The 26,015-nt window shown below is 49.1% G+C and overlaps 2 protein-coding genes across 2 annotated transcripts; both read left to right on the top strand.

Annotated features, from left to right (window-relative positions):
* Positions 1-518: 518 nt before the first annotated feature.
* Positions 519-9,619, top strand: C8H21orf58 (chromosome 8 C21orf58 homolog). The gene is made up of 7 exons (XM_009986832.2): positions 519-578; positions 2,830-2,887; positions 4,653-4,720; positions 5,432-5,578; positions 6,052-6,166; positions 7,566-7,705; positions 9,443-9,619. Exons 1-7 carry the CDS (start codon positions 519-521, stop codon positions 9,617-9,619), a joined length of 765 nt encoding a protein of 254 aa, XP_009985134.2.
* A 4,200-nt stretch (positions 9,620-13,819) lies between these two features.
* KMO (kynurenine 3-monooxygenase) lies at positions 13,820-25,451 on the top strand. Its single transcript, XM_086615757.1, has 15 exons — positions 13,820-13,873; positions 14,772-14,841; positions 17,562-17,659; positions 18,624-18,713; positions 18,961-19,009; positions 20,224-20,311; positions 20,965-21,130; positions 21,646-21,717; positions 22,242-22,363; positions 23,693-23,840; positions 24,317-24,374; positions 24,487-24,569; positions 24,833-24,934; positions 25,028-25,087; positions 25,284-25,451. The coding sequence occupies exons 1-15, from the start codon at positions 13,820-13,822 to the stop codon at positions 25,449-25,451; spliced, it is 1,428 nt and encodes a 475-aa protein (XP_086471883.1).
* Positions 25,452-26,015: the final 564 nt, after the last annotated feature.

Below are 26,015 nucleotides of genomic sequence, written 5' to 3'. Positions count from 1 at the left end.
GCCCACTAATGTGCTGGGCATTTGCTTTACAAAAGATACGTAAGTTTCTACACCTGGAGATTAAATTGTTTGTATTGTGAGTTGACACTACGAACTTAGCAACCAGGTTACAGGCACAAAACTCTGAGCTGCTTAGAAGACACTAACACCACAGAGGGCCACGCTTAGTGCCACTGGCAGGGAAAGGCTAGCAACCATTAAGAACCAACAAATATTCACCCCAAGTTACCCTGCTGTGACTGTTGCAACCTGCAGCACGAAAATGCTTTGAGAGAAAGGGCAGAAAAAGCTGTGTCTATGACATTGTGATGAACATCTGTATTCATTTTTTACCTGGGAGTGAAACTGAAGCTTTTATCTTCTTCCCTCAATTGCTCACAGTCTTTTCTTTTTTCTCTAATGGAATTATTCTTGTATGAAGATCATGGAGGGGAAAAAATGACTGCTGAAACCCTATCTGCCTTTGTTTAGCTTTTTAACCTGTTTTTGCCTGCCTACTCTTCCAGGAGACTACTACAATGACAGATCCTTCAGTAGTGGATCACCTGACACAACTGAAACTCAAACTCTTAGAAAAGGTAAGGGAATAACTCTGCAGTGGTCACCTTTGCGCTGCTTTTTGCTCTTGCATGTTTAAGCATTAACATTGTATTTTAAATAATTATGTGTCCACTGAGATACAAAGAAGATCTGCGGCCAGCTGAGAACCTCTTTCTTCATGGAAGCAGAGGCAGACCAATATGCAGTGGTGCTACGGTCACTGTCACTTTCTTAGATAACATCGTACAAGTTTACGTGGACCTACAGTAAATCAAAAATAGAGTTAAAGTGACTTCAATCTTATGGGAGATGTCACCAGTTAGCTCAAAACCAGTTTGAGTGTAGGCAAAGTGTAGGAGTAAATTTTGGGTAAAGAGGATCTCGGACTCTTTTAAAGGCAATTTCCTATCTTCTTCTTTGTCTGCTTTCATGTAAGATATGTTGCCTGGTGAAACATAAGCAGACCTTTGCTAGAAGAGCATAAGGTGCTGCACAGAATCCCAGTAGCTCTTTATTGTAACTCTGCACACTAATGCACCTAGGGTTTTCTGCTCAGCCCTGTTCCTCCACCCTCAGCACATCTGACATCCACTAGTGTGGATCTTCTGCTTCGATGTCCTCCACAAGCCACTTAAAGAGTTTTCTGAAAGGAAAAACAATTTGCTTGGAGATGTGAACACTGTAAGTGGCATCTAACCTGGATCCACAGTGAAGTCTTTTGCTCTTAGATGTGGCAGCCATTTGAGGGCAAAGCTTTCTGCAGTCTGGAGCTATACAGTGACTTGCAGAAACAGACTCCACAACTGGGAAAGCTGTAAAGTAGGTATGTTTATTGCAGCGCTGGGTGCACGGGGGATCGCTCCACCACAAACGTGCACGCCCGCTGTAGCGGTTTTCTTGTATTTATACAGTCATACTCATAACCCCCTCCCCAAAAGGGCAGTCTCTCCTGAGAAATCATTTCCATAGTCCCTGCCTCAGGATCCTCCTTGACACGCCTCCTGGTGGTCGTGGGCAGGGGTCTTCAGGATGAAGGCCGTAGGTCGTTCCTCACTGTGTATTTTTACCTCTTCCCTAGAATTCCTGTTTTGGCTGAGCTTGCAGAGCCAAACTGATTCCAGCCTGGCCTGTCCTTGAGTGGACATCTGGTTGTCTCTTACTTGTTATTGTTTGAAGACAAATGCTAGTTCTTGTTAGTCCTCATCTCTCCTATTTGTGTTTTCTTTCTCCCTACGGGTCACGAGTTACAACCTTGCTAGCCTTTATTTTGTCTCTCTTACCGGCCTCCTTTTCGGGTAGTTCGTATTTCAAAGCAGGGATTAGTATTTCATAACTTCTAACATTCCACAGAGCTATTTCACAGAGCTAATATAGTCTTATGTAGTCTTATGCCTATTCTTATACCTATCCATAGAAACAATAGCTAATATAGTTTTATGTGGTCTTATCCCTACTCCTATCCCCATATCAACAGAACCAAGAAAAGAGCCTGTGCATGAGTGAAAGGTCTCTAATTTCTGAGCATCAGAGAGCCCCAAGTGTCAGCTGCTCCCTAAGGAGCAGGGAGTTGAGCACAATAACACAGCCAGTAGAGCAGGTACCCTGGCCAGCCAGCCCCCAAGCAAGGCAGAGATGGTGGCAGGTTCAACCAAAAGTCTAGATCTATTAGGCAAGCTCATGGTGATGAGGCAGGTCCAAGGCCAACCTAGGAAGTGATTGCAGGTTGAGATTAGGATTAAAAGGATACATGGCCAGTCACAGGCATGGCTGTGGTTGAACTGCAGACCAATACTCATCCAGTATAGCTCAGGAAGGAACTGAATACCTAGAGCTGAGATTAAAGGGGCTTGTGGGCACATAAGCAGTGGGTGTGAATGGAAGCCTCAGGTGAGGCTGGTCATGACCATTTAGGCCTATTAGCACACCAAATACCCAAAACTGTCTGGCATGAAGTTTTTCACATGATCCAGCTCTCTGCCGTACAAAATAAATGATGTATAAGTCTCCTGATTCATCATGCTATCAATTTCCAACTCTGGAATAGCCTGGCCAGTTGGAAGCATGACTATTCTTTTACTGTAACTAGATTTGTAGTGAGGCATTTCATGCTTCTATGAATACTTCCTGTAGCCCTCACTAGCTGTGATTTAGCAGTTAAGAAGCACCACTTGCTTCCACTTCTGCTTTATTTCCTCCATCCCAAACTTATGCATGTAAGGTAGAATTGGAAATAGTTGTGAGCTTTGCTGCCTGACTCATAACCAGTTCTTGTTGTGGTTCTGCCAACAGAGACTAGAGAATGAACAAGAGAATCTAGAGAAGATGGAGTCACCTCTCCCAGCTGCAAGTAAAAGAGAAGCATTTATTCTGATTACAGACATAATATGGGGAGGGCTTAGTGATGTTCTCAGGCATCAGTCCCTCAGTAGGTCACACCAGATCATTACATCTCCTCCCTAAATGCTACATGCTCAGTGGATGGGCATTTGGGTAGTCAGGACTTGCTCTGTCTTGGCTGCTGTGACAGGGACATTGTCTGGAGGGCAGGAGGGAGACTGAACTTGAGTCAGTGCTGCCCTGGCTCAGCCTGTGCATCTAAATTTATATGTAGGAGACTGGAAGTAGCAAAATTGCGAGTTCCAGTGAAGCTTGTGCAGTAATGTCAGTCTGTATACTAGTCTTGGTCCTAACCATGCCAATGAATCTCAGCGGCCTTGATGCAAGGAGAACGGGCTTGCTATCCTGTGCAGCTATCCACATTTTATTTTTTGAATTTCTTCAACTTTTTCCTTTTTTTTGGCAAAGGGAAATGATCAGCCAGCTGAGCTCTGACATAAGAATGACCTCCTGTCCAGGTGTCCTCTGCAGCCTCTCAGCTGTGGATGCTGATTCAGCTGGAGCAAACTGCTGGAGCAAACTACTGGTGATCCTATTTATCCTAGTTCCTATACATAGGAGTGAGACCCTGTTGCAGTCCAGCTGTATGCTTGGTGTTGGTGGTCCTGAAAAGAAGTTGTTAGGACAGCTGTGTGTCTCTGAGGGACCCAGGCAGGAGGAACGCTCCACTACTAATGCTGCTTTGCACATTCGAAGCAGTCTTGTGCAGACCAGAACATGGTTTCCAGTGTGAAAAAGTGACTCAGCCAATGAAACAAATCACTGTACTGAAAGAGCTGGTCTTAAGGACTGTGTTGACAAGAGCTGGGAAACCATTTTAGCAGGCAACTATGCATGTGCAGTTACATCCTAACTGGTTTGGGCAGAGAGGTCAGGAATCCCAGCACGCTTATGAAGCTTTCAAAGTTTAGACAATTCTCTATAAAGGCTAGTGAGCCAGCTAGAAGTCGATAAGGGAGTTTAAAATAACTTGTGTCTTTATCAAACCCTTTCAAAGACGTTTTGTGTACAAGTAGTGTGTTCCCTACAACAATACTCCTACGCATTCATTGCTTTGCATGGGACATGCAGTGTTTATAATTATATTATCTATGGATTACAGGCTACCAGTAGATCAGTAATATTTCTAGGTTGTGCTCTGGGGTCATAATCAATTGAGCTGATGCACAAATAGTTGGAAACCTTCAATGCTGTGGCCAAAAATTAAAAATCCTTTTAACAGCTTACAGTTCCAAAATACAAAGTGATGTTTTCAGAGCAGGTGTCAGGCCAGCCTCCAATGTAAAATGTTCTTTCTTATTTTCATTTCAGGTGAGTTCAAAATCAGCTGTATGTGGGAAGAACTAAAACCAAACTTTTTTTACACTTTGCATAATCATCCTCTGCATGTATGAAGTATATCTAGAAAATTTCAGGCTGAAATGAGTTTCTATGCCAGGAGGTCAAAAGGAGACTCTTAGAGAGCAATCTGAAAAGTTTATTTTCAGAGAAGATGCATTGCCTTTGTAGAATTGCTGAACAGCTGTGTCGGCATGTGGTACAATGCCCTTATCCAGATATTCATGGATTTGACAAGAAAAGTAGCCTAAAGTCGTTTGTGGAAGAAGTCAAGCTATCTTATAACACGTTTTCCAAAATCAATCTCATAATGTAGGTGCTGTAATATCTCTGTTTTTGTGATCCTTTGAGAAGATAATGGACTTTTCCTCCTTCAGGGAACAGACATGAAGATATGCTCCGAAGTGCCCTAAGGCGAAGGAAAGATCTTCTGCAGGAGCTTAGGGTAAGAGCCCTCCATATTGTCTCTGTGGACAGAAACAAGAGAAAGGGACAGATTATCTGCACATCCACTGCCGATGTGGATTCAGATCTTTCCAGTCCTTTAGTTCTTCAGCTGGGCAGTATTCAGTCTTCTGCTGGTTTGGAGCATAGAGGCTGGGCCAGCTAATCAGGGAGAGGGGCTGGAGAGCAGTGCCTTCCCTCACTACAGCTAACAAAGCTTGCATCCACTTCAGTTAGTTGGTGGGTTGATTCTGTTTATCCTGAACAGCTCTTTGGGGTAGGGCCAAAATGAAAACAAAGGATTTTTAATGCTGTCAAAATAGGGACAATAGTAACTGCTACTTATTCCTAGTTTGTGGAGGGTCTCAACCATTAATGAGATATTTTCCCAAACTTTTGGCAGTTTGTTCTTCACTTTTTTTACATCCCTTTTTGCTTGCATTGAAAACTGTGTGTCTTTGAGATAGATGGGAAGAAAAACTTCGTGCTTGTTCAGGCACTGGTTGAGTGCTTCCCTTCGTGGCAGTGGTCGCTTGTGGTCTGCCTGTCAGACGCAGCAGTGCTGGACATTTCTGCAGCAGTGTTTCAGCCAGCAAGGCTGCACCCTGCTGTGGGCTTCCAAGGGCTAATCCCATTTAGCCCAGGGAGCATTAACAATACTGTCTGCCTTTCTGTGACCAGGTTTTCTTTAAGAAGATACTTGATTTTGCAGGAGCAGCACCTTCTGGAAGAGCTTTCACAGCCCCTTGTACCAGCTGAAGGACCCTGTCATAACCACAGAGCTGCCCCCCTGCATCATGCCTACCAGATACCTTTTCCACCTCCTCAAGTGGAGCCACCAAGGATTATCCAGCAGACAGTAAGGATCTTCTCTCCTAGGAAACACCACTAGTGCTGTGCCCATCTGAGACAACAATGGCAGGTAGAGGGACTTCGGGGCTGTATGGAAACACTCATCCCACCAAAAGGGAAGATACTCCTCTTGCTGTTGTATGGGATCCTTACTAACCTAGGCAAAATCTAAGGGAAATCATCTTACAAATAAGGCACAATATTAACAGTGTGAATGGTTTACTGTAGGAACAAGGTAGCAAGAGGAGTGGGAGGATTGCCCACACTCTGGCCCAGCTGTTCAGCCAGTTTCCTATGCACATCACTGTCTGCTCATACAGCCCACAACCTCTACAGCTTCCCCATGAAGATCTTATGGGAGATAAAATGTCCAAAGCCTTACTGAAATCCATGCAGATGATACCCACAGCTCTCCCTTCCCGAAGATGAGGGAACTGCCCAAAACAAACCCTGACTTCTCCATTTTCCTTTCTTTTTCAGACACCGCCTCAGCCTGCCACCATCATCCAGCAGTTACCTCAGCCACCCGCCCTGATCACGCAGATCCCCCCTGCCCAGCCTTTTGCAGCCCACCGCTCCGGAAGCATTAAAGAAGGTAACATGCCCTCTGTCTAGCAGTCAGCTTGGAAAAAAGGGCAGGCGAGGTGCCACGGTGAGTGAAAGGGGGCACGGGACAGCATCCACACTAGTTAGTGACATGCTGTTTCACAACCAGGCTGCTGCTGGAGCTGTGGGAATTGCACTCCATGAATGGACTAGGTACCATTTCTGAGAGGCTTTTAAAGAAACTCCTACTGCTAAAACTAAAGAAAAAAGGACTACAAACTCAGCAAAGCCAAGTTAAGCTCCCACGGAAGCTTGGGAAAGCAAAACAGCTCAACCCAACATACTGAGTAACATTAGCAAGGTCAAACTCACACGCACAGATGATTCTGATTAACAAACAGGCTTCTAAAATCTGATTTTATTCTTTTTTTTTCCTCTTAACCTATGGTTCAATCTGCTTAGAACAGTACAGGCTTTTATTATGCCTAGTGTTTGGAAACAAGACAGAGCAGCTGAAACTGCTGTTCCAAATATAGTGCAATGCCAATAAAAAGAGTTTGTTTCTAAAGACAGGTGGATGCTACTGTGAAATATTAGATTAAAAAAAAAAAACTGGGATGACTTCCCTGGCTCAAACTTCAATCAAAAGTTTCTTCATCCTACAGAGAAATCCTCAGTCATGAAATTGCAATATTTCTCAATTCTTTCTTCATCTAAGTGTCTGGATTTTTGAATCAGAGTTTATTTTCATAAACAAAATAGTCCCAATTCATGCATGACTTTTCTGAAGGTGACACATGTAAATTACTTCTGGTATGACCAGTTTAAAAAAAAAAAAAAGGAGAGTTGCCTCAAATATTGTCTTTTCTTTTTTTTTTCCCCCTCCCTCTCCTTCCTTCTCCCCCCCAAGCAAATTAGATCCACTGCACAGGTCCTTTGTGATTAGGACACAAAGATCATCGTAAGTAGATTTGATGCACATGCCATGGACTCTCAACTTGGCACTGCGATATCATGTAAAGTTGAGGAAACCTCTCACATGGAAAGCAACGATCTTGAGCAGAAGCAATGGAGAGTGCTTTAAGGAGCCGGTCCCTGCTCGAGTAAGCGAGCGAGCTCTAGCACTGAGCCCTTCTCCAGCCTGCCAGTCAGCATAGCCAGAGGGATGGGCTTGTAGAGAAACTAAAAGACAGAAGATGCTCAACAGCAGCTATCTTGTAGAAGGGAGGAGAAACAGGAGAGCTGATCTGAACAATCTTATTCACAGACATTAATTTTGCACTGCCTGGGCAAATAATGCTAATATTCTTCATGTGTCCCTTTCAGCTGTTTTGTCTTGGTTGCAGTGACCAGTCTGTGCTGGAGGGCACTTCTTGGTGAGATGCCTCTGCTGCTTGTCAGCTGCTGATAAAGCTCTTACTTTCTTCCCTTGGGTGACCTCTTCCCAGATATGGTAGAGATGATGCTGATGCAGAACGCCCAGATGCACCAGATCATCATGCAGAACATGATGCTGAAGGCTCTGCCACCAATGGTGTTCACACAGCCTGCTGGAGCCAGCACTCCCCTGCTTCAGCACGCACAGCAGGTAACGATGCTGGAGTCTGAAGGGCATTCTTGCTCGCATGAGGCAATGGTTGATCTCCTGGGGAGGGTGCAGGGCCGGGACAAAACGTGCAGAAAGTCTGGGACGTTTAACAGCTGCGTGCATCTTCAAACCCACTGCACCAGAAGATTGCTACTAGGCAGAGCAGAGCACAACCTGCTTCTTTACCACGATGGGCACTGTGACAGGACCCAATGGAAGAATGTCTCCTCCACAAGTGCAAACTGGATTCAGTCCACCTCTGAAAATTATCTGGCTTGTACAGTTGAACAACTAACAGACTATGCATGGAAGACATCTACACTGGGCATCTGCTGCTGCAGGTCCACTTGCTGCAAACAGCAGGGCAATATTTGTGTTACAAATCCTGTAACCTGGGAAATTTGACGCAGCAGTTTCAAATAGGCTAGAGCTGAACCACAGATTTTTGATCATACTTAAAGCCCCACTGCTCTAGTTCCTGTCTCACTGAAAATCAATGGCTACTGGGCTCTGAAGGGGCAGATCTTGAAGATATTTTGGTGTGTAGATCCTTATAGGGATTTTTCCAAAACATGTCCAGTGCCTGATAAGAGGAGGTAGGTAATTTTGAACATATCCTTAGATGCCCAATTCCTAAGCTATTTTTAACAAGGTGATACGACTCCTTAGCGTTCTTAAGTGCTTTGGAAAAATGCATTTCTAGTGTCTAGTCTGTAGCATTTATCACCTAAGAAGCAAGGACAGTTGATCTTTGGGGAGGAGAGTATGTCTCAATGTTGCAAAAACTTCCCCTGTACTTTTCCTACACCTCCGTTTTCAGGCTCTGTTTTTTCTCTGTGCTGTAAAAAAGATTTGTTTTCTTTTTCTCAGATGTTGAGGTTGTCAGGTGCTGAGAAAGTAACTCCCACACTTCTGCAGTCCTTGCCCAGCTCACTCGCACCTTTCCTATGTGCTATTTGCAGAAACAACAAATGGCTTAAAAGCTCTTGAGCCCCAGGTTTGAGGCAGGGATAGGAAATGCAATCCTCCTCCATAGCCCATCCCATGGCCTGGAGGGAGCTGATGGATTTTTGCACCTGTTGGGACCAAATGTCTGCCCTGGACAGAAAGCCTTTGACAGCAGCTGCTAGTTATCGTGTTTTGGGGTGCTGATGTCCCAGGAGGCCACCTGCGGTGCAGGGGGCCCACTGGCTTCGTCAGTCGTGGTCCCAGGGTGGCCTTGCCATGGAAATGGTAGGCAGTGCCAGCTCTTCCTCCTGTCAGAGCTGTGCTGAGCGTTACCTCAGATGGAAGTCCTTTTCTATTTTCCTTAAACTTTACAGTTTCAGGTTTTGAATACTCTTTCCCCCTTGTTGTGAGGAAGATGTCAGGCAGATGGTGGTACTAGGAGAGCCAGCACACTCATCCGGTCTGAGGGAAGATGGCAGAGGAAGAGTGTGCATCCCCCGGTCCTCACCTTTCTCCCCAGGCCATCCTGTTACCATGCATTTTCTTGACGTAGACTGGAGGGATAAACTGGGGGGAGTGAGGTCTGAGTGCCTCTAAATATCAGGTGAAATCTGAAATCACCAAGTGTTTGTTGGACCTCCTGCATTGGAGCCTGCAAAAGCCATCTCCAGACACATGCTGAAGGACTTTTACCAAGGGGTGGCCAAGTGGGAACCCAGCGCCAGAGCCAGGGATGCTTCCCATGGGGGCACAGATTTCTCAAATTGCCCTTTGTCTCTCTCCAACAAGGACCTGCAGTTTGCTGCTCCCCTGGCTGTGAAAGCAGACAGGCCCAGGCCATCTGCAGTGCACCACCACCACCACTACCCTCCCACAGGGGTGCTGCCAGTGCCCCATGGAGGCTTCCCGTCCACATCCACAGCACATCGCTGGACCGGCAGCACACCTCCTGCCCTGCCTACGTAAGTAAACAGGCAGCCATGATGTAAACTTTTATCCCTTCCTTCCTGCACAGGTGGGGCAGCCAGCAGGATACACCAGACAGTCCCATGCCTTTGTGGTTCTTCACTAGGGCCAGTCCTGAATATTGTCTTTAGCACAACAACGGGATTGAGGCGGGTTAAGCAATAAGTTGATACACTCAGTCTTATAACTTGATAACTCGAGTAGTTAAGCCTTGCTTACCGTGGAATAAAAATGAGGATCAGACAAAGTCTACAGATGACACCAAGCTGTGTCCCCGCCACACAGAGCCACCACCTAGCAATGCTGCATGGCTCTGCTCTGCAGTGGCTGTTACACTGGGGTTTGGGTCTCCCTGTGAGCCCAGCAGACACCTGCTAAATAAGGGCTGCATGTGTTTTACATTCAGGGTAAGGTTTCCAGTAGGATTTATATTCTTAAAACACTGCTGAGACATTTGTTAATCAGAAATTCCTTGGAAAAAAACCCACAACCACTCAATTAAAAAAAAAATAGTACAAAGGGGAGTACTCAGAAATAAAGCTGAGCCTTTGTGATAAGCCTGTGCTTGCAGCTGGGGTGTTTTTTCAAGTGCAGAAATGGATGGACTTCTCCCCAGGCTGCCCTCAGGTCCACAGAGCCCTCCAGCCCTTAGCAGAGGTCAGCAGCCAGCTCCTCTAAAGGACTCACTTGCCTGTGCCTTCCCTGCTACCTCTGAGCTGGTAGGTAGATCTACCTGTCCTGGTCAGCTTCCTAGGTGTGAGCAGACCACCCTCAGGCTAGTGTTGGAACTAGTCTGCTGATGTGAATGTCAGTGCAAGGAGGGGCCTCGGGCAAGGATCTGAGCCAAGAGAGAGCAGTGGTCTTGCCAAGTACATCAGGAGGGGATAGCAAGCAAACAGGCATGGAAGCGGTGGTGCTAGAAAGTTCTTCTGTGCCGAGGCTGGTAAAGAAATGGACACTGCTAGAGTCTGGTGGGGTGGCTGGAGACTTTAGGATGGGGACTCACTGTTGCATTGGTCAGAACATAGCTTTTATTTCTGTGCTATGGCTCTTTCAAAGCCTTAATGAACAGAAGTAGAGGATGAAGGCTGCAGTCTCAGGCATGGGCACCCTGCTGGCAGGGGTATCACTATAGCCCTGTTTAGCATAGGATTTGAATTCCTGAACAGATTATTTACCTAATGGGATTATAAGGGATAAACAATTCTGTGCCTTTCACTTTTACATGAGTTTGTAATCTGTACTGGTAAAGATCTCTTGGCTCCTTCCAGAATTGATGCAATTAGCTGTTTGCAGAAATCAAAGGAAGACCTTGTCATGGCTTTTTAGCTGTCATCTTCTTCAGCTCCACCATGAATTATGAGATCCAACACATCTACACTGTCCTTTTGCAGCTGCAGCAAGCATGCACTGTTGGCTACTACCAAACACAATAAAGCCATCTTTCTTTTTCCAGGTGGCCCACATACTGACAATACATGTTCCTCTACAAGTGGACCATTGCATTACTGAGGTCAGCCTGTATTCGAACAGCTCCTGAGTAATTTCTGATTGACAGCCTAATGTCTGCATGACTGCACGTTGTTGGTACAAGGAGAAAGACTGCAGATGTTAAGAACCATGCACCTGTGGTCTGTTCACCTGTTTCTGCTAGTTCTGTTGTTTCCTCTCATCTTCCAAGCCCAGACCAGTCACAGGCAATCACCACTTTTCTTGCTGTCTCTTCACAGAATCGAGAAAAACCATCCCAAAGCCTCTTGCAGGCCTGGCAGCCCACAGCAGCCCCTGGGCACGAAATAATCTTAACACCAGTGTTATGTGAACCCTTGCAAATGAGTATAACCCAGCCCTGGGGCTGAGTCCTCTTCAGGTGCGAATATAGGAAATGCCCCTTCCAAAGGGGCCCGCTGCCCTCCTGCGGACGACGATGCACACTAACCCAGGATGCCTGAAGGAGGGGTTAGTTACCAAACCTCACCAGCCTGAAGTGTTCCTCCCTCAACGTTTTTGGTTTTACTTCCTCACAGAAATACTTGTCCTACAGTGATTACCTATCTGGGAACTAAAGATGAGCAGGAACGATCCAAATGCAAGCTACTTGCAAAGCAGAGCAAAATCCTGGCCTTGGATTTTCCTGAAGACCAGCACTCTGCCCTACCTGCATGAGTTGGCTTTACACACTATTTGGATAAATAGTTCTCAGTGGAGAAGAACTCACTGGGAGCTTCAATCAAGCAATACTTTTTCATGTTTTCAGCAGCCAGGTTGTGTTTAATACAGAAAGATAAACAATGAATTAGTAGCACTTTCTCAATGCCTTCTCACCTTCTGTTTCTAAAGTGGAGGACATCTTTACGTTGTTTTTGTCTGGTGCAGTTTGTGAGTGAATCTGATGAAGATAACCCAGGGACCTAACTTTTGTTTGGAGTGGTTACCCAGAAGAAAAGATATTGCACTGGACATTGATAATCCATGATCAGCAAAGCTTCATCTGGTTTGCTGAGAACTATTGTCAGTAGTTAAGGAGATGATAGGTCTGGTGGCGAAAAGCTGATGTGTATCATCTTGGAAGAAAAAGCTTTCGAACTGTGGCCTGTTTATCACACCGCATGGCGCTGCTGACCGGCAGGTCAGGTGCTTCCCTGCGTGTCTGTGCCTCCTGCCTCTGGAGCAGGTACACAGACCGTGGCTGAGGCTGCTTGTGCAGAAGGCAGAATTGCAAGACCAGCTTTAGTTACGTGATTGCCTACTGTGTTATCCGCAGCAGTCCATGAATTAATTGGTGTACCTTAAAGTGCTGCTATCGATTTGGTAAGCCAGGATGGTGGTGGAGTAACCTGTAAAGCCTACCATACGGGTATGCAAAGGGTGCTGTAAGTGATATTTCAAAATAATAATTGTCACTGCTGGAGGCTAATGGTGTACTATCTATGCTCTGAAAACAATTAATGAATAATTTATTCACTATGTAAAACTCACTTTGCTCTTTGCCCTCTCTGTTACTGTTGTCTTTGCTTTGTGTGCGTCAGTCAGATAGTGTGGATCAATTCACTGCTGAGTAGATCAGAGAAACCCCATGGAGGGTCTTCAGTGACTCATTTGGATGCAGTGCCAAGGTCTGTGGGCACTAATAGACTTTAACAACCCCAACCAGTCCCACCTGGAACCCCTGCCCTCCCTGAGGCCAACAGTACCATTTAAGCTTGGACCTGGGGCTGCTTGGGGGTCCTGTTGACCCTGTCCTGCATGTTGCCTCCTCCCGCAGGCTGGGACCGTGGTGCAGTGCTTGCTCCCCGTTCTCTGAGGAGCAGCTGGCTCCTCCTGCACCAGGAACCGGGGCGTGCAATGGAGAACAGCGCTGTGCTTGTGCGGGAATTTAGTTTTGCTTCTTTGAGACAAACCTGCTGGTTTGGGCTGTGTATTGCAGGCTCAGCAATAAATGGTTGTTAATGTATGCGTTTTCACTGTCTGCTCTTTAATGATTGCATCTAGGCTGTAATTGGCTCCTCCCATTTAAAAGCTTACTGTGCACAGCATTGCCTTGGCAGAGCACTTCCTCCCAAAGATGGGCATCTGAAATGGTGCACGCAGAGATGTCTCCTCACAGCCTCATCCAAGTCTTGGAAAACTTCTGCAGATTAGGCATGGACCCTCAGCATCACACCGCAAAATGCTCAAGCCACACACACTTTCCTTGGGTGAAAGATGTTCTTGCAAATGGGATCAAGCCCCTGGCCAAGCAGTGCGGTTCATAGCCCACCCTCAGCAGAACGCCCATGAAGCTCCAGGAGTTATTCCACATCATTCCATGGTGCCTTTTGCAGTTGTAGCTAAGCGAAGCACCAGCAAAAGCCTGGCAAATGCAAGTTCCCCTCCTGCTCTGTGCAGGAGGTCCTTGAGGGCTGCAGAATTGCCTTACAATTTTCAAAGAGGCCTTTTAAAAAGGCCTGGCTGAATAACACCACATTCACATCTCCATCACCTGAGGCTCAGTGTGGCTCACCACACAGCCAGGCTGCTTCACCAGCTGTCTTTGGGCTGGGAGTTAAACTTTAATATGAACCCAGGGGGAGAAGAACCCAGGCGTGACGTAACCACCCACGTCCTTCCCCTGCTCCTCCCTGCTGGCGAGGGCAGTGCAGCAGGACAGGGAGCAGGGACACAGCAGTAGGAACCTGTGACGTGGGGGCTGCCACAGCAATGGAGCCCAGTGACCCACGGGGGAAGAGAGTTGCTGTTGTCGGCGGTGGTCTGGTAGGAAATGCAATTTGGCTGCTGTGTGATTGCATTTGCCAGGGAACCAGGGCTGAAAGAGCTTTGCTTGGATGTCAGGTTAATGTTTTTGTTAAAATCGTTCCTCCCTCAGGTGATGGGGCACTATGGAGGAGTTGACTGAGTTCCCACAGAGGGAAGCAACAAGGCTGGTTTGAGCAGCTAAGACTTTGTAGGAGGAGAATGGTTCTTTCCCTCGAGGGAAAGCTTTGCTGCTGAGGTGTCCCAGAGACACAATGCACTTGCCTTGGTGGTGGGCACTTGCCTTGAATGGTGTGTGCAAATAAATTCTGCTGCCAAGAGTCCTTTTCTCAGAGGAAGGGCTGTGGGAGGTGGAGCAATGTTGCCCAGCGATTAATGGTGGAACTTGAACAAGAAAGACAGCCATCCCTTTAAATAACAAGCAGGACATGTGTGCTGTCCTTTTGAAGGTAACATCTTGCTTTTGCAGAGGTCTACCTTCCTCCGCTGTGTTCCTAAGGGAACATTGCAGCACCTTGAATTCTGTCGAGGAAGATAAATACAGCCCGGAGAGGAGCAGGGAGCTTGTCTGTACCAGTTCCTGTTGTCCCTGGCTGAAGGGGTTAGCCCTGCTGCAATTAATCACTGTGTGTAAACAAGCCTTGAATTTGGTATGACTTTATACAACGAGTTTTGATGGGTGACTTTGATCTTGGAGGCTCTGCAGGCACGACAGGGGTGCCAGCGGGCTTCACTCTTCCAGGAAGAAGTCCTCTAAGGTTTTTGATCAAAGGGTCTTCCTGTATATGCTGAGCTGCATCCCCTGACTGCTGCTTTCCCTTGATGCATCTCAGTAGTGATCTGTGATATTGCTACTAGTGAAACACTTAATCCACCATTCCTGATCCTTCTCTTGTAGGTGGGTGCTTTAAATGCTTGTTTCTTTGCTAGACGAGGTTTCCACGTTGACATTTATGAAGCCAGAGAAGGTAAGTTCAGTCTAATCACTTTATTAATATGTTTCTGTCCCTTTACTGACAACAGTTTTTGAAGAAGCAAAAGAGGAACTGTGTGAGCTCACTGAAACTGCAGAAAGAACACGAAATGTGAAAGCGTGGCGCTTGGGGGATATTATTTTCACTCTTCCCTTTAGCTCCTGTGGTGAGGAGAAGCATTTATCTGAAACATGTTGCCTTGTGTGGAGGAAACCCACCCTTCATCTACTAAAATTATGTCCTTTCTTATGTTCTTGGCTTAAATATTGGTTCAGATCCTCATCTTTGAAAATCGATCTCTGCATGAGGAATTATAGCACAGTGCTGTTGAACCAAGCTGGGTCAGAAGTTTGGAAGCAACAGCTGCTGTTGATGCTGCAGCATCTCTGTTAGGGGTAAAAGCACCAACTTGACTGGTACCCACTGCCATGAGTGGTGGAGGAGGGCTGGTGGTGAAGTGCTTTCAGGAAGCCTCCAGCTCTACAGAGGACTGCAACAGAGAAATGATGATTTGCAGCCCAGGTGCTGGCAAAAAGGGAGAGAAATCATTTGCCTTCAGTATCTATCAGCTGGCAGACAAATAAAACCCGGGCAGAGATGGCAAGCCAAGCAGCAGAGGAGAATGACACCATGGAAGGTGAAACTCAACTTCAGTGTGCAGTGCTGGGAAGGAGAAGCCCCGTGTGACATGTGGTCTCTGTCATAACTTTTTCTGCTTGGGCAGTGTTATGGTTTGAAGTAGGGGGGGAGGTCCGGGTGGCAGAAGCTGCCCATCAGACCGGACTCCCATCCCCCTCGGGGCTTGAGCCAATCGGCGCCTCTGCGAATTGCCCTATTTACGTCGGACAAATGAACCGGAAAGGTGTGTGCCTGTGCCCAGGAGCAAGGAGAAGGGAGGGGGGCACGGCCCCCGCTCCCGGCCGGGCCGGGCCGGGCCGGGCCTGTGCCCGCTCCGTGCCGGTGCCCGCCCCGTCGAGGATGGCGGCGGCGGAGGCGCTTGGGGAACTCGGGGAGAGCCCCGCTCCCGGGGTGCCCACCGGGCCGAGTTCACCCAGAGAGGACTGAGATCTAAGAAACGGCCACACAGATAAGAGGTCAGTGAAGATGGGACGGAACAACGTGTGCCGCGGCTGAGTCCCCCTTGCCAGCAGCCCCTTTGCAAACAAGTCCTCGGTGGAGCAAGCAGAGACCCACTCGCAGCCCGTGGAGGACCCACGTCGAGAAGAGATGCCAGAGCCTGAGTACGGTACGCATCTAGAGTCCGTGGGATGACCCCCGCCGATGGGGAGGTGCTTTGTTAAAGGAGATGCCTGAGACTGTTGTGAATCATGGGCACGGGTCGAGGCGCATTTACACATCTAAGTCTGTACGGAGACGCATTTAAGGTCGGTATGACGACCCACGACCCACGCCGCAGCGCATTTAAAGTTTGTTGATGACCCACGCCAGAGCGAGTGGCTACAGCTCCTTAAAAGCCCAGGACAGGTAAAGCCCGCACTTGGGGCAAATCCGATGGGGTAAGGATTTGCCTCCCAGCGGGTAGGATTCACGCTTTCGCCGTGAGTAGGGGATCCACTGGCACAAGGTACAATGGTGTAAGGACTCCTTTTCCTTTAAGAGAAGCGGCAGTAACAACTTGGAATGAACTGACCTGCACTCCCCCATTCCCTGCCCCCTGCGCCGCTGGGGGGAGGAGGTAGAGCCGGGAAGAAGAGGCAAAGAGGGGGAGTGGTGTTGATTTTAAGACCTGGCCTTGTTTTCTTGTTATTCTCTTAAGTAACCGTTTTTGTTTGCTTTTCTCTTTGTAGGTAGCTGTTAATAAATAGTTTTGCATTAAGAAAAAAGCCTCTTTTGCCCGGGACCGTGGTTGGTGGGTGCTCCTCTGTTGCTGTCTCGATCCTCAGCTCTTTTATTACATTTTTCTCCTCTCCATTTTACTGGAGTGGGAGAGCTGCGTGGGGTTTAGTTGCCGTATCAGCCTAACCCACGACAGGCAGACGTCAGGATGATTGGTTCTGCTGCCTGGCGCCCAGCTGCTCCGGTCCTGAGTCCTGCATACAGCTCTGGGTCCCTACAGCAGAACCCAGGGGTCCCAGCAGCCAGCCCCAGGCGATGCCAGCAGCCTGCAGGCTAGCAGCATCACAGGTTCAAAAAGCTTCTGGTTGCTCCTACCTGCCTTCTGAGTTGGATGGATTTTACCACTTTGCTCCAGTTTTTGGCCCATGCTGAGATGCAATCCTGAAAACTGTTGGGATGAGGCTCTGCCACAAGCCCTGGGCAGGCAACCCAGGAAGCCTGTGTGAGGCCATCTGGAGGAGGAACAGGCTGGCACTAAGACATTTCCATCGGAACAGTGATGGAGGAGATGACCTGCCAGTGTCCCCAGGAAGCGTCAGTCTGTGGGTCTCAGTAGAAGCTGCCAGGCATTCATTGCGCGGCTCTCTCCGCTTAGAGGGAAAACGTCTCTTAGTGATAATGTGCCCTCCGGCACTGCGGGGAGCTGTCAGGATCCAGCATTCCCTTTGCAACACTTGGCTGCAGCTGCTTCTTCCAGGCCAGACGAGGCACAGAGGAAGTGGCCTTCGAAACTGCTCAGCTGCCTTCCTGGCAGCTAAATGTGCCCTCTGGTACCTGCCGTCTCGTTCTTTCGGGAGATGCCGCCGCACCAGGCTGTGGTATCAGCATCTCTGTAACCAGCTGCTCTTTCCTCACAGATATCCGGGTGGCCAGCTTCTCCCGTGGCAGAAGCATTAACTTGGCCCTGTCCCACAGAGGACGCCAAGCCCTCCGAGCCGTGGGGTTGGAAAAGCAGGTATGGCAGCTTCTGTCAGTGGTGGGGTCTCTGTGGTTAAAAGACTGTTGACTTCAGCTGGTGATGGATGGGCTTTTTTCTGATCTCCAAGCGTGCAGGAGCCACCGCAGTAGCAGCTCTGCTTTCTTGAGGGTGGAGGTAGACCTCTCCCGCTGCATGCTCACAGCCTGGCTCTCCACCGCTTCATGGCACAGCCACCAATGGAGATCTCCCTTGGCCTGGGGGCAGCACCGAACCCCAGGCAGCTGGGCTCTGCTTGTGGCAGAGGGTGCTTCCCCAGGGGACCAGCCCTCAGACAACAGCTTCCAGTGCCCACCTCCCTGCCATGCTCCCCTCCCTCCTGGAGGGTCAGGGCAAATGAGGCAGGAGTAGGAGTAGGTGGACTCCCAGAAGAGCTGGAGTACCAGCACAGTGCGATAAAGGAGGCTGGTTTCCCGACTGATGTGCCCAGATTTGTATTTTCCCACAAAAGCTTGAGCTTTGGGCTGGCCTCTGAAATCTATACACACCAACTTCTGTGCAGCATGAAAGGGCTCAAAGCCCAGCACTCCTCTGCACGGTGCTCACCACCATTTAACATCCAGCTGTTGGCAGTGGTGGGATCTCCTGGCCCCCGGTTCCCTGCAGGGAAGGAGCCCAGGCTTTGACAAGCACCAGGATGTAATTTGACTGTCGTCCCCTGCCCTGTCCAGCATCCTGGGTCTTTTCATGTCCCTTCTGTCAGAAAGTATTTTGCACTCAGTTTTATGAGAATGAGCTTGTAAGTAATCTCAGTAAAATATAGTGGCTTGGCATTGACAGCCCTTTAAAATTTTCCCCAGTAACATGAAAATGTACGAGTGGAGAGCGTAACATTCTGCCTGGAGAGCAGTGCATGGGGGGAACGGTGCTGGGTACCCTGTGCCCTGCCCCTTGGCAGCTCGGCTTTGGCCAGAAGGCTGGGTTATGTTCTCTTCCATTTCAGATTGTGTCCAAAGGCATTCCCATGCGGGCGAGAAGGATACATACGCCTTCAGGGAAGAAGTACTCCATCCCCTATGGAAAGAAGAACCAGGTACTGGTCTGTGCTGCCACTTGGAGGTGCTTCGCAAAGTATGAGGAGTCTTTGACAGTATTTGCCGCTCTGTATAATGGACAGCCTGGGGCTCATGATCCTAAAAAGGACGCTGTGAACAGGAAGGGGCTTCTGTGACCCCCTACGGGTTCAGCGAGGCTGTTTGGAGAGGGTGACGTTTCTCATCTGGCCATGGAGAGCAACCTTCAGCAACGCCTCCTGAACTCTGTATGTGTTTGCCTTGCAGTACATTCTCTCTGTGGACAGAGCAAACTTAAACAGAGAGCTGCTAACAGGTAGGTTGCCAGGTCTGTTTGCAAACACTTTTACGCCCTATTCCCTAAGGATTTAGAGTTTGCCCCGTGAACAGGAGGCTTTGGGCCACAGGCTCTCTTTGCCTGTGAGTTTGATGATCCGAGGGCTGGAGCACCTCTCCTATGAAGACAGGCTGAGAGTGTTGGGGCTGTTCAGCCTGGAGAAGAGAAGGCTCTGGGGTGATCTTATTGCAGCCTTCCAGTACCTGAAGGGGCTACAAGAAAGCCAGAGAGGGGCTTTTTACAAGGGTGTGTAGTGACAGGACAAAGGGCAATGGCTTTAAACTGAAAGAGGGGAGATTTCGATTGGATCTAAGAAAGAAATTTTTCACTCTGAGGGTGGTGAGGCACTGGAACAGGTTGCCCAGAGACGCTGTGGCTGCCCCATCCCTGGAAGTGTTCAAGGCCAGGTTGGATGAGGCTTTGGGCAACCTGGTGTAGTGGAGGGTGTCCCTGCCCATGGCAGGGGGGTTGGAAGGGACCTGAAAGATCATTTAGTTCCAACCATTCTATGATTCTATGATTCTATGAGTTCAGCATAACCTGGACCTCAGAAAGTACAAACGTGAGCTAGCTGTGTTTTTAAGAAGACAATCTGTGCTGTTTCCCTGCTGCTTGTCTGACACAAAAGGATATTCAGACAAGTCCCTCTGAGGCCTTTCTGGGTGCGCAGAAATCCCTGAGGAGCAGCTCTTCTGCATTCACCATCGGGTGGGAACTGCCTCAGCTCCCTGGCTCCTGGCACCGGTGTCTGCTCCTAGAACTTCACCAGCCAAAGCAGGAGATACCTCCTTAGCCTTCACATGGTTTGTGGCGTTTTCCACAACCCTTGATTGTACAGAGACAAATAGAAGTTGGAGCACTGTGTCAAGCAGGCCAAATTTCACCAAATTTACCACTGACTACAGGCACCACATCCGGTCCTGAAATACAAGGTATTGATGGTGGGAACAGGTCAATGACTCATGTCACTGAGGGGAAGAAAGAAGTCTTTGTAGGATTCCTTGCACATTTTAACTAGTTTTCACCAGAGCTGACCAAATGCAGTTCTCGTGTGCCCTGCCTTATGGCCATTGCTCAACACAGCAATTTTATTTGCTGTAATGGCAAAAGTCTCTGTAATTTAGGGATCACTTGAAACTATTCTTGGGGTCACAGTGCAAGCCTCTACAGTTAGTTGTCTTTTCTTTTCACAGCTGCTGAGAAGTACTCCAACACTAAGCTGTACTTTGGACACAAGATCCTGGGGTGCAATGCAGAGTTGGGGACGTTAACCATAAAAAGGTAATCCCTGCGCAAGCCTGGGAATAAGTGCTGTGTTCAGTTAGGTTCTGCTTAATCATTCATAAAACCTCAAACAATTGAGCAATCTCAGTTTGAAACTAATGTGTTGTTCCTGAGTGGGAAAAACTCGGTGTCAGCTTTGGAAAGGAGAGACATCAAAGCAGGGTTCATGGGGAGGCTGAAAAGAATTCAAGGAACTCTGTAAGCCCCCAGCAGCCTGGCAGTAAGCTAGGCACACGCTTGCTGACCTGTGTGGGGAATAAACATGCCAGTCTCCATAGCACTGGTTTTCAGGGACGGATTGCTCGTCAGGGAGGGCAGCTAACAACCTTGTTTCATAGTTGTGTTAAGTTCTGGTCATGCCCCCCATCCACCTGGGGATGCAGGCTCCACAAAATAGCAGCATTATCCTAACAGTGCCTGTTGCAAACTTGGGTAGATCTGGTAGAGTTATGCTTTTGATAACCGACAGAATAATTATTTATTCTAATGCTGAGCTCCTTGGTTAGTGAAAGCCAATCTTCCCTCACACTAGAAGATTAATACTGGAGGTGACCCTGGCATTTTGCAAAAGGAAGATCCGCTGTGTCCAGCAGTGCTGAGCTGGCCTGGAGTTATGACAGGGTTGATCCAAAGGACTCTCTTGCTTTCAGATCTGACCAGCAGCCCTTCGAAGTCACCTACAATCTCATCGTGGGATGTGATGGAGCCTTTTCAACAGTCAGAAAGCAGTTCATGAGGCAAACACGCTTTAACTACAGTCACGAGTACATTCCTCATGGCTATATGGAGCTGACCATCCCTCCCAAGGATGGAGATGTAAGTGTGCCTGTCCTGGGGGCTGGTACCACCTTTGCAAGTGGGTCACCCAGTTCCCCTCTCATGGTGGCTCTGCTACAGCAGCTCTAGAGAAACTAACTTCTCTTCTGTGGCTCAGCCAACAAATGAAAACTTTCCTAGGAGAAGACAGGTATCTCTTCCTCTTCTAGTGGTGAGGCCAATGTACCTGGCTGCAAAAATCCTGAAGAGCCTGCCCTGGAGCGATGGGGTTAACTCTAGTTCTGAGAGGTCCTGGGAATATGGGAATGGGTCTGTGGGGACATTGGCGTTTGCAAACTGCAGATTTCTGGCCATCTTTCCTACCATTTCCTCTTGGCTTTACTCTATGTCTCCCTGAAGTATCAGCTACCAAAAAGGAGCCCTGTGGTCATTGTGCCTTCTCATGGTACAAAGAATGGCAACTGGTATGATGATGTGGAGGGGAACCAGAGGCTGGGCTGGGGAAACTGAGCAGGGCAGGTCAGGGACACCAGGCAATTTTCTTTCTCTTTCAGTTTGCCATGGAACCAAACTACCTCCATATCTGGCCAAGAAACACCTTCATGATGATTGCACTGCCCAACATGGTGATAACCCATGGCCATGCTCTCTTGGGACATGGGATGTTGCTTGTGGGGGATGAACTGGTGTGGTGGCAGGCATGTGGCAGGAGCTGGGAGGGCTGACAAGGTGCCAGGAGGGACCCCCAGCCTGTGCCAGGCATCCCATGGCCTGGGTGGAGAGGTGCAGGGCAGGACCCTCCGAGCTGGCCCTGCCTCACAGTGCTAAGCAGAGACCTGTGCCACCTCTCTCTGTCCATGCATCCAAGCTCACTCGAGCCCCCTGAAAACCAGTTCTCTGCAGCTGGATGTTATAAACCAGAGATGGGAGTACCAGGGCAGCCTGCCAGGCAGCGTGGCGGCACATCGCACACTGCCTTTTTCTGCCTCCCCCAAGCCTGCTCCCAGTGTGTGTAAGCCCACCATGGGAAACAGGGTGTCTGAGGTGCAGTCGTTGCAATTGCTGGGTGACAGGCTGGGCACTGAGCTGCTGCTCCAGGTGCTCCGTATGGCCTTTGGGCTTCTTTCTGACCTTCCTCCATGGCTGGCAGGACAAGTCCTTTACCTGCACGCTCTTCATGCCTTTTGAGGAATTTGAGAAGCTCACGACAGGCAAGCAAGTCCTGAGTTTTTTCCAGACCTACTTCCCAGATGCCATCGCCCTCATCGGAGAGTAAGTGTCCTCATCTCCCCTTCTCACTCATCAATGCAGTGCCACTGAGCCAGGGAACGCATCTCCACCTGGCCTTGGGGTCCTGGTGACAGAGACTGCTGATGCTGGTGGGCTAAGGGGTTGTGAACGCTGTTGGGTTGGATCCCCATGGCCTGTGGGTCTGAAGGAGGGGGGAGCAAACAGACTGAGGTCCGTGTTGTGTCCATACTGGAACAGCAGGCTCAGCAGCAGGATGCAGCCCTGTTCCATGGCAGTTTCTGATGAAGCTGCACTGCACTGAAGCACTGCTCAGCCCAGGCCCTGCCACTGTGGGAGCAAAGAGCAGATCACCTCCTGCTGCTTTCATATTGATGTTAAAGGTTTTGACCTCAGGGGATGGATTAACTGCTCATAAGCTGTGTGTTTTTGATGTTAGAGGTGGGCAAGTGAAGTGACTTTGCTGGAGCAAAGGTGAGGGTTGTGTGCCAAGGGTAGTCCCACTGTTCAGACAGCTGAGTTGCCTAAACGTTGAGATTTTAGCTAACAGACTGAGAAAAGCTGGGCTTGGCAAAAAAACCCCAACACTGTGCTGACTAAACAAAGTTTGGCACTTATTGATTGTATGGCTAAAACAACCATCAGGGCTGTGAGATACCAGAGCAGGCAGCTCCCGGGGTATGCTGCTCTCCACACTGTGGGGACCCTCTCGCTGCTGGGCAAACGGTGCAAGGGAGCAGCATGGAGCCAGAGCATCCCGCTCTGCCTGGGGGCTCTGGTGAATGGGATCAGCCTTTCCAGCACATGTCCTGCTGGCTGTGGATCTTTCCTGCAAGGTGGGAAGCTCCCCTGATAGTGGGAGCTCCAGCCCACGCTATTAATACTTCTGCTTTGCATCATAATTGTCTGTTAAAGTCTTTTTTTTGGCTGCTTTGAAGGGTCTCAGCTGTGTGGGTCTGTTTCCTTTCCTCTTGGGGAGACTGTATCACAGGATTTCATATAAACTTAGAAACTCACATATCCTCTAGTGTAGCCTTCCTACAGTGGCTGCCATCCACCACTGCTCATGGTAAGAGGACTGAGATGTTGCTGACACTCTTATTCATGGTCAGGTTGTATTCAGAGCTTAAAACTGCAGACAAAATATTTGGTCCATAAGGGGAAGTTAATGAAATAGATCTTACGACCTCCACACTTTTCCTGGCACAAATGTCCTAGTGAATAGGCTTGGGTTTTGCATCCCAATGCTGACAGTGGCCGTGGCCCTGGCTGCCTGAGCTTGAATGTGGCATGACTTGCTCTTCTTGTCTCTTGTGGTCCCACAAGTGAAGTTATCTATTGTTTTGCCTGAAGGCGCGAGCTGAAGCACGATTACTTTTTGCTGCCAGCCCAGGCCATGATATCTGTGAAGTGCTCCTCCTACCACCTTGCTTCCCGGTGCGTGCTAATGGGAGATGCTGCGCATGCCATTGTGCCCTTCTATGGACAGGGCATGAACGCAGTAAGTTCATGGCTGGCCCTGGGCTGTGTTAGTCGGGTCCCCACTCTTTTCACCCAGAAATGCCTGGGTTTAGAGTGTAGCTCCATGGAGTTCACGGGCTGGCCTGTCTCACAGTGAGTCTGATGTCCTCTGCATTGGCAGGTGTTGAACTTCCCTCAGGCACCTGGCTGCTCACTAAGGCCCAGCTGTCCTCTGGGGAGGAGAGGGGACAGGGCAGTGGTACCACCTTCCCATGGGGCAGAGGACTGCATGGGAGGGGGGTCCAGCAGGACAGCCCCAGGCTGCCGGGAAAGGCAACACCCTGGATTTCTCTGCAAGACCCCTGGCAGAGCGGCCTGGAGTAAGACTCCTGCTCTGAAGCTGTGGTCATTGGGACCCTGCATGTGTGAACTGCTACACTAGCTAATCACCCATGAGAGCACTTCTCATGAACGCCTGGTTTGTTCTGCCTATTTACCCTCTAATTTTCCTCCCAGGGCTTTGAGGATTGTCTGGTCTTCGATGAATTAATGGACCAGTTCCACAATGACCTTGGTGAGTGAGGTGGCTGGGGAGGAGCAAGAGCAGAGGAGGATCCCTCTGCAGCTGAAGGCAGCTGGATATCCTGCTGGGGAGCTTCCTGCGAGCTGCTGCTTTCTTCTCCCAGGTGCCTGCCTCCCTGAGTTCTCCAGGCTGCGGGTGCCAGATGACCACGCAATCTCAGATTTAGCCATGTACAACTACATAGAGGTAGGTGAGCTGCGCACAGACACGTGGTCCCAGGGGCCATGCACACAGTGGCACTCTGTTGGGATGCACACAGTGGACGGGGTCTTTGGCAAGAATCTGGTTGGGCTCTCACCCCGGCAGACTTTAGCCTAAGAGCTCCTTGGGAATGCCACTGGGGCTGGAGAGGCTCTGCTTCTTGCAGTGACCCCCAGGACATGCAGCAGAAGATGCAGGGGAGCTCTGCCAAGATGGCCTGCAAACGGGTGATGGTTGCTCTGTTGCAGATGCGCGAGCACGTCAATTCAATGTGGTTCATTTTCCGGAAGCATGTAGACAACTTCCTCCACACTCTCATGCCTTCCACCATCGTCCCGCTGTACACCATGGTAAGGGCAGCACCTGGGTCCCCACTGCCTGAGCTGCCATGAGCTCCTCCTGGCTGACTTTGAGGTGGTGATGTGCTCCTGCAACCCTCCCAGGTGACCTTCACCAGAATTCGCTACCATGAGGCACTTCAGCGCTGGAAATGGCAGAAAAAGGTTGGTCAGAGACAGTGCCCGTCCTCCCCATGCCATGAGCCTCATGAGCATCCTGCAGGCCAGCACTGTGCAGCTGCAGGCAGGAAGCTTTGGTGGTGGGATATCACCAGGTGGGTGCAGGTGTGAAGACTTTGCTTGGTGCTGCACGGTAGGAGCAAACCTCTGATGATGCTGGAGTTTCTCTTTGCACTTGCAGGTAATTAATCGAGGGCTCTTTGTCATGGGGGCAGCAGGACTGTGTGGCATCTACCTACTCATAAAGCAGCTGGTACGAGACTCAGACCTCTGCGTGGAAAACTTGTGGGGCTGGTCCCGTTATCTCAAAAATATTAGAAATTTTTCCTTTGGCACACAAGTAGCTTAAATGTAAGGGGAGCTCCTGGTTGTAATAAAAGTGAAGGCATGGGCTGTTGTCTCAGCTGGATGATGTTATCTCTCTTGGGATGTCGCCTGGCAGCTCCTGCAGCCCTTCTGCCTTCTGCCCCCTCAGCAGCGGTGGTGGTCCCTCTCCCCAGGTGAGAGGAGCCCATTGGGGCACAGAGTGCCCAGAGAGCCTCTGCAGCAGCTCAGGCTTATCTCTGCCTCATCTCAGCAGCATTGTCTCAAGTGATGCAGTGTGTCATGGCCTGGGTGAGGATTTTGAGTGCAGTGATGGGGGGAGTGTGTGCCCTCCCAGCCAGCAGGATGGCCACCTGAACCGGTCAGGGTGTCCCAGCCTGTACTGCTGACGTCTGCTCTTACCAAAATCAAGTCAACATCTTGACGTGAAAATCAGCTGGTTTCACACAGCCTCACAGAAAATATGGTTCAGTTATTCTTGGTGGAAATAAAACAGCTTTAAGAAAGGATGTTCTGGGGCAGTGCTTGAAGCCTGGAGAAAGGGCCGTTCCACACCTGGCTGAGAAATGCTCTGACTTCTGCAAGCAGG

This window comes from Tauraco erythrolophus, chromosome 8 (genome assembly GCF_009769465.1).
Source record: "Tauraco erythrolophus isolate bTauEry1 chromosome 8, bTauEry1.pri, whole genome shotgun sequence".
Lineage (NCBI taxonomy): Eukaryota > Metazoa > Chordata > Aves > Musophagiformes > Musophagidae > Tauraco > Tauraco erythrolophus.
This window is presented reverse-complemented; position numbering and strand designations above follow the sequence as displayed.

Coding starts and splice junctions, on each gene's coding strand:
- C8H21orf58 (XM_009986832.2), top strand. CDS start 519: ATGACAGATCCTTCAGTAGTGGATCACCTGACACAACTGAAACTCAAA. Junction 5,579..6,051: donor CAAGGATTATCCAGCAGACA/GTAAGGATCTTC, acceptor TTTCTTTTTCAG/ACACCGCCTCAGCCTGCCAC. Junction 6,167..7,565: donor CTCCGGAAGCATTAAAGAAG/GTAACATGCCCT, acceptor ACCTCTTCCCAG/ATATGGTAGAGATGATGCTG.
- KMO (XM_086615757.1), top strand. CDS start 13,820: ATGGAGCCCAGTGACCCACGGGGGAAGAGAGTTGCTGTTGTCGGCGGT. Junction 24,375..24,486: donor CCAGTTCCACAATGACCTTG/GTGAGTGAGGTG, acceptor TTCTTCTCCCAG/GTGCCTGCCTCCCTGAGTTC. Junction 24,935..25,027: donor TCGTCCCGCTGTACACCATG/GTAAGGGCAGCA, acceptor CAACCCTCCCAG/GTGACCTTCACCAGAATTCG.